Source organism: Engraulis encrasicolus, chromosome 12 (genome assembly GCF_034702125.1).
Source record: "Engraulis encrasicolus isolate BLACKSEA-1 chromosome 12, IST_EnEncr_1.0, whole genome shotgun sequence".
Taxonomy (NCBI): Eukaryota; Metazoa; Chordata; class Actinopteri; order Clupeiformes; family Engraulidae; genus Engraulis; species Engraulis encrasicolus.
The window spans coordinates 42,188,218-42,204,281 of NC_085868.1; the positions used below are offsets into that span (position 1 = coordinate 42,188,218).

At 44.7% G+C, this 16,064-nt stretch overlaps 1 protein-coding gene across 2 annotated transcripts in view; it reads left to right on the forward strand.

Annotated features, from left to right (window-relative positions):
• Nucleotides 1–16,064, forward strand: part of tjp2a (tight junction protein 2a (zona occludens 2)) — a 38,840-nt gene that overhangs the window by 13,568 nt on the left and 9,208 nt on the right. For both annotated transcript variants that reach the window (XM_063212270.1, XM_063212271.1), the window contains exons 4-21: nt 1,079–1,203; nt 2,120–2,222; nt 2,397–3,180; nt 3,590–3,693; nt 5,392–5,545; nt 5,901–6,012; nt 6,118–6,245; nt 7,014–7,116; nt 7,809–7,959; nt 9,031–9,139; nt 9,564–9,783; nt 10,364–10,551; nt 11,566–11,661; nt 12,164–12,243; nt 12,628–12,838; nt 13,109–13,209; nt 13,708–13,920; nt 15,801–15,896. In XM_063212270.1, the coding sequence (XP_063068340.1) occupies nt 1,079–1,203; nt 2,120–2,222; nt 2,397–3,180; nt 3,590–3,693; nt 5,392–5,545; nt 5,901–6,012; nt 6,118–6,245; nt 7,014–7,116; nt 7,809–7,959; nt 9,031–9,139; nt 9,564–9,783; nt 10,364–10,551; nt 11,566–11,661; nt 12,164–12,243; nt 12,628–12,838; nt 13,109–13,209; nt 13,708–13,920; nt 15,801–15,896 (3,078 nt within the window). The remainder of the gene's footprint in view (nt 1–1,078; nt 1,204–2,119; nt 2,223–2,396; nt 3,181–3,589; nt 3,694–5,391; nt 5,546–5,900; nt 6,013–6,117; nt 6,246–7,013; nt 7,117–7,808; nt 7,960–9,030; nt 9,140–9,563; nt 9,784–10,363; nt 10,552–11,565; nt 11,662–12,163; nt 12,244–12,627; nt 12,839–13,108; nt 13,210–13,707; nt 13,921–15,800; nt 15,897–16,064) is intronic.

A 16,064-nucleotide genomic window follows, 5' to 3' on the forward strand; every position in this document is an offset into this window, starting at 1 on the left:
ACCCCTAATGTCCTGTACGGCTTTATTGAATGTTGTGTGAGATTTGGATCTTCTGAGGTTTAGGACCTCCTGTTCTGACAACACTGGGAGGCACTATCGGTTCTGAGTCTGATAACACTGGGAGGCACTATCGGTTCCGACAATTTCAGTTACCCCCGCACACTGCCACAGACGTGATGTAAACAACGACTGGTCAATTTCATCACAGCAGAGGATGGGTAAAGAAGGGGCAGCTCTGCCATAAACGGCATCCGTGTACATCAAAGGACATCGGTGCCGGTGTGTGGGGTTGTACTGAAAACAGTGGAATCGAATGTTGACAGAGCAAGGCCACATTGTTGGAACCAGTGTCTGGAGGAGGCTCTTATTCTGTGAGTGAGTTTGAGGTGTTGCAGGGAGAGCCAGACTAGACTGTGCTGATGGCTCTTTTGGAAAGTTGCTTAGACACTAGGGATGTAAATAAAATCGAAATGTATCAATGTATCGGAAGTATCGGCCGGTGATTTAATCGAATCGCATCGTATTGTGGGGCATTCTTAAGAATCGAAAAGAATCGAATCGCTGGCCCCTGTGCAATGCCCTAGCTCCATAACACAATAGTAGTGGAAAAGTAATTGGAAAAAATCGAATCGAACCGAATCGCATCGTATCGTGGGGAATTCTTAAGTATTGAAAAAAGTCGAATCCCTGATTTAAGAAATCGATACCGTATCGCATCATCGAGACGGCTGTGATTTACACCCCTATTAGACACAGCCACATGCTGTTAAAACAGCACAGAAATACATTGAACATATTCAACATTACCATTATGTTGGGTGTGGGGAGACAGGACAACAGAGAAATATAGCATCTTTGACACTGGTATGTGTATGTGTGTGCGCGCATGTGTGTCTGTGTGTGTGTGTGTATGCGCGTGTGCGTGCGTGCGTGCGTGCGTGTGTGTGTGCGTGCATGCGTGTGCGCATGTGCGTGCATGCGCNTGCGTGTGTGTGTGCATGTCCTGTGTGCGTGTGCGTGCGTGCGTGCGTGCGTGTGTGTGTGTGTCTGTATTTGCCTGTTTGTGTGTGTGTTTTAGGATCCCAAGATGGGCTTTGGGATGGCGGTGTCAGGTGGGCGGGACAACCCTCACGAGGACACGGGGGAGACGTCCATCATGGTGTCAGACGTGCTGCCCGGAGGACCAGCAGAGGGACTGCTCTTGTGGGTACCCACCCCACCTCACCCCATCTCACTTACACCTCCACCTCCACCTCTTAACCAGAGATTCTTTAAGTATAGAGATATGCCATTGTAATAGGTTGCTATGGGCACCTAACATGACCAGGTTCCGGTCTGCCTAAAGCGGCGTGTCATAATGCTCCTACATTGAATAGAACAGTTCTTAGGTCTGCCTAGGTCTGCCTAAAGGGGGATTTACCCCCCCTCCCCCTTGCAATAATAGAACCTGGAAACAATGGGCCAATGGAACCTCTCTCTCTTTACTATCTCTGTCTTAAAACCTACCTCACCACATTTTTGCACATCCCTACTACCTCATCTGGGCTCACCTTAGTATGTCTCTGTACCCTGTGCACTTTCCCAACTTATTTTACGTTTCTGTCTATGTCCTCTTTTGTAAGTCACTTTGCAAGTGTATGCTAAATATAATATAATGCAAAGTGTATGCTAATGCAAAGTCTCCTTGTCCTTTCTTTACTCCCACCTATACCCTACTTCTTAACCTAGCACAATGTTCCAGGCTGACTGTCCTACTTCTCCTCTGCATCTTAGTGTGTGTGTGTGTGTGTGTGTGATTTTTGTGGGTGTGATTTTTGTGGGTGTGTTTGTGTGTGTGTGTTCTGATTTCTTTTGATAGTTTCCATAACTTTGCTTTCTTTTGATAGTTTCCATAACCTCTAACTCCGTTGCTGTCTGTTGTTCTCGACTGTTGTTGTCTATTGTTATTCACCAAAGTTGTTAAAAAAAAGTTCCGTCTGGGGTGGAAAGACGAGAGCATTTGTTGCACCTCTTTGATCTTGATCTGACTTTGACAGCGGTCTGTTGATGAAATGCACTCCCTAACTTGACACGCATGTTTCTCAACCTCTGCCTCTTTGTGTCCCCCCGCTGGCCACAGTGAAAATGACCGGGTGATGCTGGTGAATAATGTGCGGATGGAGGGAGTCGAACACTCTTTTGCAGTCAACACTCTCCGAAAATGTGGCAAAGTGGCCAAAATTGTAAGTTTCTTTGCTCTCCTATTCTGTTTTTGATGCCTGAATTATTCACTGTTTTGGTGTTAAGTGTGGTGTGTGGGTGTTTGTCTGGTGAAACCCAGTTTTAGTCCTGTGGGTAACGGTTATACTGTACGTAAATTTACAAATCAATTTGACATTGATATTTGTGTTTTTCAGTTGGTGAAACGGCCACGAAAGATTCCGGTAGGCATACGGGCACCCTCCCCCGACGACCGGGTGTTCAGCGGCGACTACAACGACGACTACGATTACGACGACAGACGTAGCGTGTACAGCGCCGGCCCCCCGCCACGCGACGCCAGCCTGGAGCGAAGAGGAGGGGGCTATGGTGGCGAGAGGGAGGGGCGGCGGGGGGAGCGCGACCACACCCCCGACCGGGCCTATCGTCGCGACGGCAGCCGTGGGCGCGTCCTGGACCGCGAGCGCAGCCCCGACCCTCGATACCGCAGCGACCGCACTCTTGACAGAGACATGGGCCGAGAGCGGGATCACAGTCCCAACTACGGCGGTGGCGGCGGCTACCGAGATCACGAGCCCAGTCCCGACCGGCGGTTCCGCAGCGAACGGGCGCTGGATCGCGACCACAACAGTCCCGATCGGCGGTACCGCAGCGAACGGACCCTGGACCGAGACCACAGTCCCGACAGGCGGTACCGCAGCGAACGCACCCTAGACCGTGAGCCCAGTCCGGACCGGCGCTATCGCAGCGAGCACATGCTGGACCGCTCCCACAGCCCGGCGGGGAGCTACGCGGGCCGTGAGCGGGCGCCGAGTGACATCAGCGAGCATCAGCGGCGGGGCCCCCCGGAGCCCATGAAGAGGAGCGCCAGCCGAGAGCAGCTGGACCACCGGCCGTCCCCGCCCACGAGGCAACGCGGGCCCCAGCCCCCCCTCGACCCCCCGCTCAGCGTCCTGCTGCTCAAGAACAGGCCCAGCGAAGGTACTGTACATTACGCCTTCCAGAGAGACATAATGCAGTCACAAAGTCAATGGCTGTAAATGAATTAGTAATTGGTGGTTGATATGCTGGAAATTATGAATATGCATCTTGGATTGTCCACTAAAAATAAACAAAGAAATATCTATCGTTGCGCCACCCTGATGTGTGCTGCTGCTGAAACGTCACTGACCCACAACATATCATCACACTCACACTCTACTTTACGTGTGTGTGTGTGTGTGTGTGTGTGTGTGTGTGTGTGTGTGTGTGTGTGTGTGTGGTTCGTCCAGAGTTATGTGTGTGTGTGCGCGTGAGTATGTGTGTGCCCTCTTTTGAAAGTCACTTTTGTTATAAAGCATCTGGCAAATGCAATATAATGTAATGTAATTTGTGTGTGTTGTGTGTCCAGAGTATGGTCTGCGTCTGGGCAGTCAGCTGTTCATAAAGGAGATGAGCAGCACTGGACTGGCCCATAAGGAAGGACACCTGCAGGAGGGAGACATCATACTCAAGGTACTCAGCATTATCATCATCAACATCATCTCGCTAACACTTTAGAATAGGGAGACATCATACTCAAGGTACTCAGCATTATCATCATCTCACTAACACTTTAGAATAGGGAGACATCATACTCAAGGTACTACTCAACATCATCAACATCATCTCGCTAACACTGTAGAATAGGGAGACATCATCCTCAAGGTACTACTCATCATCATCAACATCATCTCGCTAACACTTTAGAATAGGGAGACATCATCCTCAAGGTACTACTCATCATCATCAACATCTCGCTAACACTTTAGAATAGGGAGACATCATCCTCAAGGTACTACTCATCATCATCATCATCAACATCTCGCTAACACTTTAGAATAGGGAGACATCATACTCAAGGTACTCAGCATTATCATCATCAACATCATCTCGCTAACACTTTAGAATAGGGAGACATCATACTCAAGGTACTATTCATCATCATCAACATCATCTCACTAACACTTTAGAATAGGGAGACATCATACTCAAGGTACTATTCATCATCATCAACATCATCTCACTAACACTTTAGAATAGGGAGACATCATCCTCAAGGTACTACTCAACATCATCAACATCATCTCGTATCAACACTTTAGAATAGGGAGACATCATCCTCAAGGTACTCACAATCATCATCAACATCTCGCTAACACTTTAGAATAGGGAGACATCATCCTCAAGGAATACTCACAATCATCATAAACAGCATCATCATCATCTCGCTAATAGGGCTGCACAATATATTGAAAATGTATCAATATTGCGATATCAAGAGTGATGATATGCGTATCGTGAAAAAAATGAATTAAACATTTCTTTGTAGTCCGAACACTAGCTGAATATCAACCAAATGTGCAAGAAGCCCACCATGACCAAAGCCACGCCTCTTCTGTCTGTATTTCCTTGTTTGTGGGTATACTCACGTCCTGCAACTCACTGCATGCTGTTTGTATGTCTGTGTATCTGTCTGTATGCATTCATGACCATGCAGCCTCTCTCATGCTGTGTGTGTTGTGGGTTTTTTCTTATTAATGTCAGACAGTCACTCTTGATCTGGTGAGTTTACTGCAGATATTTTATTACTGCTCCATAGTGGAACAGGAGACATTGTCTGCGAGGGACATCACTGTGTTCATGGTACCCCTAGCAGGAAAGGCCCACCAGCCTGTAGCATCGTTTAGTCTTTTATAGCCCTTGGCCCAACCAGCCCAGAGCCTTCTCATATGCTAATCAGCTCAATCGCACCTCAGTTGATAGGCCCTCACACTCGAGCACAGTTTACCCAATACTTAACACAACTGGAACTATATATGAAGAGTTCAGATGCAAAAACCCCTAAGTGCCTTTTCAGAAAATAATCTGAATCAATTTTTATTTAATACAAAGCTATCAAAATTGCATATTTTTTTTGTTTTATTTATGTAATATGACTATTTATATGTATTATCATGTACATGAATGTAAACCAAACCAACAACTGGGTTCTCTAAAAATATTGAAGTGCAGGTCTCCAGAAATGGAGTTAGGGCGTTTTGCATCTGAACTCTTCATATATATACAGTCACATACATATACCTCTATATTCCTGCATATACATGTACATATAAGAATCTACATAAGAATCATATTAGAATAAAAATTTAACCACAGTGTTTGTATGCTTAGATTAACGGCACGGTGACGGAGAACCTGTCTCTGGGTGACGCGGGCCGCCTGATCGAGAAGTCTCGCGGCCGTCTGCAGCTGACCGTGCAGAGGGACAGGCAGCAGGTGCTGGTCAGGGTGCCCCCCATGGAGGACAGCGACTCAGAACTGGATGGTACACACACACACACACACGCGCGCGCACATACTGTACATTACTCACACATGCACACACACACACACTTATAGGCTTTAAGGTATAAGGTTTACACGCCATGACAAACCAGTTTGTCTTACGTCTCCTTTCTCTCTCTCTTTCACACTCACACACACACACACACACACACACACACACACACACACACACACACACACACACACACACACACACACACACACACACACACACACACACACACACACACACACACACACACACACACACACACACACGTGCTCTCTGGATTATCAGGATATATTTCTTCCTTCCAAAGCTCCTGTCTTACTGAGGCCATTTTGTGTGTTTTTAGATATCTCAGAGATTGAGTCATATCGTTCTTACTCACCTCAAGAGGATCGACGAGCCCACCAATCAGATCTCTCTTCTCATTCGTCCAATGAGAGGCTTCGGGACAGACCGAGGTAAGCATTGATGGCTCAATGGGATTGCTTCCTTCTCGGGCATGTAACAGGTTTTTGGAGGTTTTCTTCCCGCTTTGTTAAGTTATTTTATGCCCTCTCTTATAGGGATGACCCGCCAAACCGATTGGCTAAAATGGGTGCGATGGCGACGCCCTTCCGTCCTCCTGAGGAACAGGCTCCGCCCTCCCCAAGGGAAAGGGAGGCGCCAAGAGAGATGACGCCTGAGCCTCCAGGTATTAATCCTTAGTCCTGTGCAGACACTCTGTAATAGCCTGGGCGAAAGCCGACTGTTGACTCCGTCAAACAGACTGGCGAAAGCTAAGAGGAATCTGTCTCCGTGGAGGGTGGGAGATGGTCTAATCTTATTCTGTCATTTAAATTCATTGGCGTTCCGAATTCAAATTAAAACCCATATTGTTCTTTATTAGCATGACTGTTACGATATAGTGTCGCAAAAGCATACAAATAACAAAACGGAAGTGTGAATAGTGTTACCTTAACCAAATAAGTAATGGGCTTTGCGGTTGAGTTCTGCATCACCATTCTCAACTGTTTGCTAATTGGCTGTTTGCTTTGGGTGGAGTACATAGGATGGCATTGTCAGGCTAACTTTGTAAGCCAGGGGTTCCAAAATTTTACCATGGCATCCTTCCAACTTGCTGAACCCCCAACCAGTTTGCCTTTTGAAGGGTTTCCTTGCGATATAGGTGTGCCGACTTTGTGAAAATCAAACAGGCAATATACTGTATGTACTGTATATGAGAGCACACAAACTCTCACACATAATTAAGTCATCAATACATGGGTTTACCGTTTGCAAACAATCCTTGGCTGCGCAACTCTGACTGCGCACTGTTCAACCTCAAATTGTCAAAAAATGAGCTCATATAGCTGGCTACTTAGTATCTTGCCCCTCCTCACAGCACAAATGTTTGTAAACAAAAAAACCTACTGTATTTATATGCTGACACATCGTTTTCATTGTTGTTTTCTTTTTGCAGTCCCCGCCTCTCCAAAGGTCAAAGCTCCCCCAAAGGTCAAGTCCTCGTCCAGGCCTCCCAAACCCCCACTCAAGCCCAGCCCAGAGGACCTGGACATCTATGGGTCAGTGGGAGAACACACACACACACACACACACACACACACACACACACACACACACACACACACACACACACACACACACACACACACACACACACACACACACACACACACACACACACACACACACACACACACACACACACACACACACACACACACACACACACACCATTTATCATTGAGTTACAGTAGTTGACACAAATATGTGCGTGTTGGACTACGTACAAGTTGTAGCAACATCGGGTGTTTGTATGCAATAAAAACTTAAAATACTACTGTAAGCTGCAGTGTGCTCTAGCCTCTACTTCTAAGTGATGTTTGTCCCACTGTGATGCACCTGCAAGCTGAGGGATGATGCGTAGAATCCCAGTTGTATGTGTGTTTGTGTGTGTGTGTGTGTGTGTGTGTCTGTGTGTCTGTGGGTGTCTGTGTGTGTGTGTGTGTTTGTGTGTGTGTGTGTGTGTGTGTGTCTGTGTGTCTGTGGGTGTCTGTGTGTGTGTGTGTGTTATTGGCAATTGGCGCTGTGCGGCAGCCTCCAGAGCTGGTGTGTGAATGTGGGAAAGTGTATATGTGTGTATGTGTATTTTGAAAGCGCTTTGAGACAACTTTAGTTGTGATATTGCGCTATATAAATACAGGTTGTATTGTATTGTATTGTGTGTGTGTGTTATTGTGTGTGTGTGTGGCAGACCCAACACGGTGATGGTGCGTTTCCAGAAGTCTGACAGCGTGGGTCTTCGTCTGGCGGGGGGTAATGACGTGGGCATCTTCATAGCGGAGGTGTCTGAGGACAGCCCTGCTGAGGCAGAGGGCCTACGCACAGGAGACCAGATCATGAAGGCACGTCACACTACACTGCCCTACAAAGGCAAAGTGCAGTAACTACACCACCATGGAAACTGAGATAAGGCCTTCAAAGCCTTGATATTAGGTTGGATATTATAGTTTCTGCAAATTTGACATGCCCATATGTCTATAACCGGCCGGGCACCATAAGGCTTGGTCACAAGATGTAAAGGAGGTGTTATGAAGACCATTTTCAGTCTAAACTCAACGTTGACAAAATGTGTAGTTACTGCACTTTGTCTTTGTAGGGCAGTACAGTTTTCTTCACTTGGGCATCTTGGCTGACTCTACAGCTCATCCCTGTCTCCATCTATCGTATCTGTCCTCAACATTCTCATGAAATTTTGTGGAGTCGTTAGAAATGACAAGTGGTTACATTTTGATGGTGATCGAGATCACAATCCAGATCCAGGATTTAAAAAAAAAAAAGATTGTTCACCGTTGTGGGATAGGGCGATTCCAGTTTCTAACTTCCAGCTTCCTTGGTGAAGGTTTGCACTGTCCTAGTGAATTTCTAGTTCAATATCTCTTCACAGTCATTACTCAATACTTCTTAACGATATCTTTAGGCAAGGCAAGGCTAGTTTATTTATATAGCGCATTTCATACACAGGTGCAACTCAATGTGCTTCACAAAGTTAACAAATGTAAATGAAAGGGAAGAACAGGGAAGAAAGAAGGAAATAAATTAGAGTCAAAAAACACTTAAAACATTAAAATAAAAGGTAAAAATAATAATAAAATAAAATAAAAGAAATTAAATAAACATTAAAATAAAAATAATAATAATAAATTTAGGCTAGGGGAAAGCATCTGAGAACAGCTTTGTCTTGAGTCTAGATTTAAAGCTATCAATAGTTGGTGCATTTTTTACCCTTTATCTTTAATATCTCATTCGTTTGAAGTAGAACCTGTTCTGCCCCCTTATCTTTCAACCTTCAGCTGTCATATTGCTCTTGTTACCAGTAGCCCTCTCGTCTGTCTGTCTGTCTGTACTTCCATGTTCTGTGTTCTTGTTCTCTGAATCGTGATGAATAATGTTGAATGTCTTGCGCTGTTATGCAGGTGAATAATGTGGACTTCCGTGGGATGGTGAGGGAGGATGCAGTGCTGATGCTCCTGGAGATCCCCAAGGGAGAGGACGTCACCATCCTCTCTCAGAGCAAACCAGATGGTAAGGTCAAAGATCCTTTAAAGAGGACGTGAAACATTAGACAAAGTTTTCCTCATTGAAAATAGGGATTCTTAGTGTACCATCCGAGGGTAACACTTTATTTTAGCGCTACATATATAATCACTAATATATACAATATTAATGTCTGTATAAGTAACTTGTACGGCATGTACTTAGCAAAATCAAACTTTTGTCAGGCATGTATTCGCAAATGTCTTGTTCATGCACAATAAGGGATTTATTGCCAATAATACCTTAGTAAGGACCTAGTAAGCCTAGATTTCTATTTATTAGTAAGCAGTAAGTGCCAGAATTCAGTCTTGCCCGTCAGGCTAATGTAATGCCCTGCGTCAGAGTATCTGAGATGCATGCAGTTTGTGTCTGTACTGTTCATGTGTCTGTATCTCCACACACATGTTTGCAGTGTACCAAGACATCCTGGATTCGGGGCGAGGGGACAACTTCTTCGTGCGTACCCACTTCGAGTGTGAGAAGGAGGGTCCCCAGAGCCTGGCGTTCGGCCGCGGGGAGGTCTTCAAGATCGTGGACACGCTGTACGACGGCAAACTGGGCCACTGGCTGGCCATCCGCACAGACAAGGACAACCAGTTCCTGGAGAAGGGCACCGTCCCCAACAAGAGCAGGTGAGTGTGAGTGTGAGTGTGTGTGAGTGTGAGTGTGAGTGTGAGTGTGAGTGTGAGTGTGAGTGTGAGTGTGAGTGTGAGTGTGAGTGTGAGTGTGAGTGAGAGTGAGAGTGAGAGTGAGAGTGAGAGTGAGAGTGAGAGTGAGAGTGAGAGTGAGAGTGAGAGTGAGAGTGAGAGTGAGAGTGAGAGTGAGAGTGAGAGTGTGAGTGTGAGTGTGAGTGAGAGTGAGAGTGAGAGTGTGTGAGAGCGTGAGAGCGTGAGAGCGTGAGAGCGTGAGAGTGTGTGAGTGTGTGTGAGTGTGTGAGAGTGTGTGAGAGTGTGTGAGAATGTGTGTGAGTGTGAGTGTGAGAGATGCATGAGGGTTCTGGCCCCTTATCTATATGTAGACCTGCCCACTCACTGTTTGCTCTGACACCTTGCAGGTTAAAACGTTGCGCCTGTTTTTCATTAAATTACAACCAAGCAGCTTTTGTGGTGTGTGGATATTTCCCTTTTTCTTGTGCGTCCTTTGACATACTGCACCCACTGCAATTGCTTTTTGGGATGTGCGCGCACCTCACGGTCTTTTTTGATTTTGCAGGGCGGACCAGATGGCGAATGTGCAGCAGGCGCAGCGCGTGGCGGGGGGCGACCGGGGCGACTTCTGGAGGCTGAGGGGCCAGCGGGCGGCCAAGAAGAAGGACCTGAGGAAGAGCAGAGAGGACCTGAGCGCCCCCACCACCATCACCACACGCTTCCCCGCATACGAGAGGGTGGTGCTGAGAGAAGGTAGAGAAAGATGATGAAGTCTGCTTCAACCAGGAATGTTTTGCTACCACTTTTTTTTTTAATATACGAGAGGGTGGTGCTGAGAGAAGGTAGATAGAGAAAGATGAAAATGTATTTATTGTGTGGTCAATTTACAGAAATATCTCTATATATATATTTTTTTATAACCTCTCAATTTTATGCATTATATATTTATATTTATATATTTATGTTTATATTCATATTTATGTTTATATTTATATTTATATTTATATTTATATTTATATTTATATTTATATTTATATTTATATTTATATTTATATTTATATTTATATATTTTTAACTTTCTGGTCCTGTGTCTATATATATGTCGTCTGCTTTTTGTACAATCTGTATGTACGTTACTGCTGCAACACATGAATTTCCTCACTGTGGGATAATAAAGGACATACTTACTTACTTACTTACTTACTTCAACCAGGATTTTTTACTGACACATTTTTTATTTTTGTACAACGTTTCGGGTCCGAAACATCATGCAAAAATAAAAAAAGTGGAAGTAATCTAGTCTAGCGATTTGGTTGTCCTGCTCCCTGGACAGATGTTTTTGGGTGTGCGGGCTTTAAAATAATCCCTTCCTCAGCTGAGAGAAGGGACACGCAAGACTTGTAGACAGATTTGTTTGTCTCTAGACACAAGTGGCTTTCAACCTTTTTTGAATGAATACACCCTGGACTTCATCCTAAGCCTGCCCACACCCTCCTTAGTGTTAAAAAAATAGTTGACTAATGCACCCCTCCATTGACAACTAAGCACCGCCCCTCACAGCTGTCTCCTTCTCAACGCCCTCCTAGGGCTCCACAACCACCCCTGGGGGGCTGTAGAGCCCCCGTTGAGAAACACTAGTCTAAACTCGTAGCCCAATAGTTGCGTAGGAAAGGTATTTTCCGGAACCCAAAGTAAATTGAGATGTCGAAACAGACTGAACATACTGCAAATCTTTTAATCCTGTGTCTGTTTTCTGGTTCCTTGCAGCTGGATTCAAGAGGCCAGTCGTGTTGTTTGGACCCATAGTCGATTCAGCCACCGAAAAACTTGTGAAAGAGTTCCCTGATGAGTTTATCATGGCCAGTAAGTTGCTGTTTTTCTTGTGTGTACACTGAGATGTGTCTTCATTTAAATTTTGTTCAGATATGTTAAATTATGTGCAAGCCCTATTTGTGATTTGACATGTGATCATTTGACATATCACATCTGCATATCCTCCTCCCAATTTTTGGGTTTTGTGTCTATATGTACACCAGTGTGTGTGAGTATATATTATGTCTGTGTGTCTAGAATAGTTATGGTATACATTCTAAATACATTTCTCCTGTATCCTCTGTGTGTTGTGGTATAGATTCTAAATGCATTTCTCTCGTATCCTCTGTGTGTGTTGTGGTATAGATTCTAAATTAGCTATCTAGCTATAAACCTTCCATGTACTCACATCTGCAAGTTGTGTCATGGCTCTGCCATGTCATGTTTGTAACAATGTGCACTGCATTGTCCCTGCCAAATAAACTACAAATAAATAAATAAATAAATAAATAAATAAATGCATTTCTCTCGTATCCTCTGTGTGTTGTGACAGAAACGGAGCCAAGAGACGCAGGTTCAGATGTGGGATCGGGGGTGGTGCGCCTCAACACCATTCGACAGATCATAGAACAAGTGAGTCTGTCTCTCTACTTGCACAGTATGAACAGCAGTGGTTTGTTTTCTGAGTGTCTTAAAATCATTGAGTATTTTTGTGTGTATGTGTGTGTGTCTGTGTGTGTCTGCACGTGTAGGACAGGTTGTACTTACTTATGCCTTGCCGTCCTGTGAATGTTTATATCTTATGGCCAATACAAATATGAAAACTTGTAAATGTTTGGATTGAATTAGTTAAAGCACCCTCTGGTTGTTCCTTCTTGTGATTACAGGGAAGAACAGACCACGTTTTATGACCAATTTTGACAGAAACGTAAGAAATTTCAAAGGGTGTACAAACTTTTTCCTGGGACTGTATGTTTTTTAAAACCTGCTTGTGTCTGTGTGTGTCTGCACGTGTAGGACAGGCATGCTCTGCTGGACGTGACCCCCAAGGCGGTGGACACGCTGAACTACACCCAGTGGTACCCCATCGTCATCTTCCTGAACCCCGACAGCAAGCAGGGCCTGAAGAGCATGAGGAAACGCCTCATGCCCGCCTCCAACCGCAGCGCGCGCAAGCTCTACGAACAGGCCATCAAGCTACGCAAAACCTGTGGCTACCTCTTCACAGGTACACAGTACACGCTTGTATTCTTTGCACAAATTGTATAGTTATGTTGTGGTGTGTTTTGCTATTTGCCTTTTTCCTATATGTTGTACAAATGCTTTGTCGAAATGAGCTGTATAAATTTGTCTATTTACACATGCTTGATTATCTGAAGTACAGCATATTCTATTGCTTATAGTCCCCATGTACGTATCAGATTGGTATTCTCTGGTATTCTCTGGTATTGGCTCTTCGTGATAACTCGTATTCACATACATGTTTTTTCAATTTCAGACACCATAGACTTGAACTCGTCCCATGACGCCTGGTACGGCAGCCTGAAGGAGTCAATACGGGCGCAGCAAGACAGGGCAGTCTGGGTGTGTGAGGGCAAGGTGAGTGTCTGTGCTGTGTGCGCCTCTGTATCTGTGCAAGACACTTTGAGATTTGTATTTTTTTTATTTTTTTTGCACTAACTTGTTGATTGTAGAAGATTTTGTGGAATTTTTGTGTTGTGGGAGTTGAGGCTTATCCATGGATGGAAGTGGTCGCCTTGAATGAAATTGTCTTCCGTCAGGCTGTCCTGTTGTATTGTTATTTGTTTTATTACCTGCCTTAGGACAACGGCTAGCAACTATGCTAACTCCGGCTATATTGATGCCTTTTAGATGCGTCCTAGCATCTCTTTAAGAGGATATGTCAGTCTGTCTGTCTGTCCGTCTGAAACGCATTCTCTAATTGTAATTCCCTCCTGTGTCCACAAGGCTGCAGTACATAAACGGACGCATCTTTGTCCGCCTGTCGGACTTCTTAGCTGATGTATTGATTAATGTGCATTGTCATTATCAAATAAACAAACAAATGTATGAATGACTGACTGTGTGTGTATGCAGCTGGAGGGTGCTGACGAGGACCTGGATCTCCAGGAGGACTGCATGTCCTACCTGTCGGCTGCAGACTACCTGAGCCTGGACAGCCGCCTCACCGACTACGACGACACGGCCGACGAGGGCGGGGCCTACACCGACAACGAGCTGGACGAGCCAACCGAGGAGCCCCAGGTGTCCGGCATCAGCCGCTCCTCGGAGACCGTCCAATCAGGGGAGGTGAGTGCACACCTGTCAATCAGTTGAGTTGCGGCGTCCAATCGCGTCGTTGCTGCTGTGTGAGATGGGGACTGCATATACCAACCTGACCATACTTTATTCCATCCACAAGTCAAAAGGAAAAATATTGCTGTATTTATGCAAGGTGTGTGTGCGTGTGAGCGTGAGAGAGAGAGAGAGAGAGCACCTGATTGGGTATGTGAACTGATGTAAGGCAGATTGCTGTACTCAAGTGTGTGCTATATGTTTACTGCAATGTACAATAATGTGTATTAGGTCTTTGTGTATGTTTAATATGCATGTAGTTATGTAAGCTGTCAGACACCTTAAAGGGACACTGTGCAGGAAATGGTCAAAAAAGGTACTGCAACTATGCTGCTCATTGAAACTGGGCTGCCTATTGCCAAATTTGATCTTTACATGAAAGTTTACTAAGTAATTAACTAATATTTTCTAGTATGGTCCAAGTAGGGCCATTTTTGCAGCTAAAAATGGCTATTTTTTGGAAATTCAAAATGGCGGACCATGGAGAAGATCCCCCCTTTTCATGTATGAGAAGTGCAAATTTTACAGTCAAAAATTAATACTTAAAATTTGACGGTGGTGTAAGTATTCATGAAAAAGGCAACATTAGTGAATGGGCAGCATGAATTCTGGAAATAAACAACTAAAAATCTCACACAGTGTCCCTTTAATTTCCATTGGGATTGATAAAAAGTACTCTACTGTACGCTACCCGTCAACATCAGTAGTAAAATCTGGAAAATAATTTGGGCATTGGGTGTGGGGGTCAAAAATGACATGAGGACACCAGAGACTATGAGAAGAATACTGGCAGGGGGCCAGAGATTGGGCTTAAACGAAATACAGGAGAAAGCCGAAGTCAATGAGTGTCGCCCGCTATCAATGGTCAAATATTTGTGGTGTCCGTCCGCCCTCCGCTGGTGAAAAGATGAACTGCAGGATGTTTGTAGGCATGAGGCATTGTCTTTCTCCTGCTGCATAGAGTGTGCTTTAAACAACTGTGGCTGTGTCTGTATATAGCGTTAAAGTGTTAATCTTTGATATTTTGGACAAAATGCCTAAAATGTTTGTGTTTGGCCGAGATTTGTGTAAAAAGGCCTTACAATTCACAAAATCACTATCGATAACACTTTCTATGAAGCCCATATCTATAGCGCATTATGAGCGCATTTATAACAAATTATAGTGCACATTATAATTACTTACAACACATTACGGACTTCACCGATGATGTTTCATGATGCTTTATGTTAACAATAATGAATAACCATGAATCTAGCTTATAATGAATATAGCTCTAGTATTATGAGTGCTCATGACTGGATATAAACTACAGGCTGCCTGATGGGGCTTACAGTACATTATGATGCATTATAGATGTGCATTATACAGTGCATTATAGATGCATCCATATGAACTTCACTTTACTTAGAGCACACATTGACGACTTATGATCTCACATGAAACATTATAGCATCGTATGAGCCCTTATGACAGTTTATCATCCAGGTCTGTGCATAGAGGGGTATAGGTACTCATAATGTACTATAAGCCCCATCAGGCAGCCTGTTGTTTATAGCCAGTCATGAGCACTCATGACACCCTTGGATTTATAAAGCATTATAAGCTAGATTCATAGTTATTCATAACTGTTAATATAAAGCATCATGAAGCATTATGAGTGTAGTCATAATACGTTGTAAGTAATTATAATGTGCATTATAATTTGTTATAAATGCGCTTCTAATGTTGGCTTTAAGTAAAGTGTTACCTCACTATCTAGCATCTGTTGTTCCAAAGAAGTAAAGTGTCTGCTTGTTCATGTGTGTGTGCGTGTGCGTGTGCGTGTGTTGCAGAGAGGCCGTCCTCAGCCCCCCATGCGCAGGTCTGGCAGTCGCGAGGTGCTTCGAGAGCCCAGCCCTCCCCCTTCCTTCGTACCTGAACCTCCTCGGGTGAGACATCCCTCCATCACACACTCCTCTTTTGCCATCACACACTCCTCTTTTGCCATCATCCCTCCATCACACACTCCTCTTTTGTCATCATCCCCCCATCACGCACTCCTCCCTCTCCATCAGCTATCCATTTCCACCAGTCCCCCTAATCCAGGGGTGGCGAAC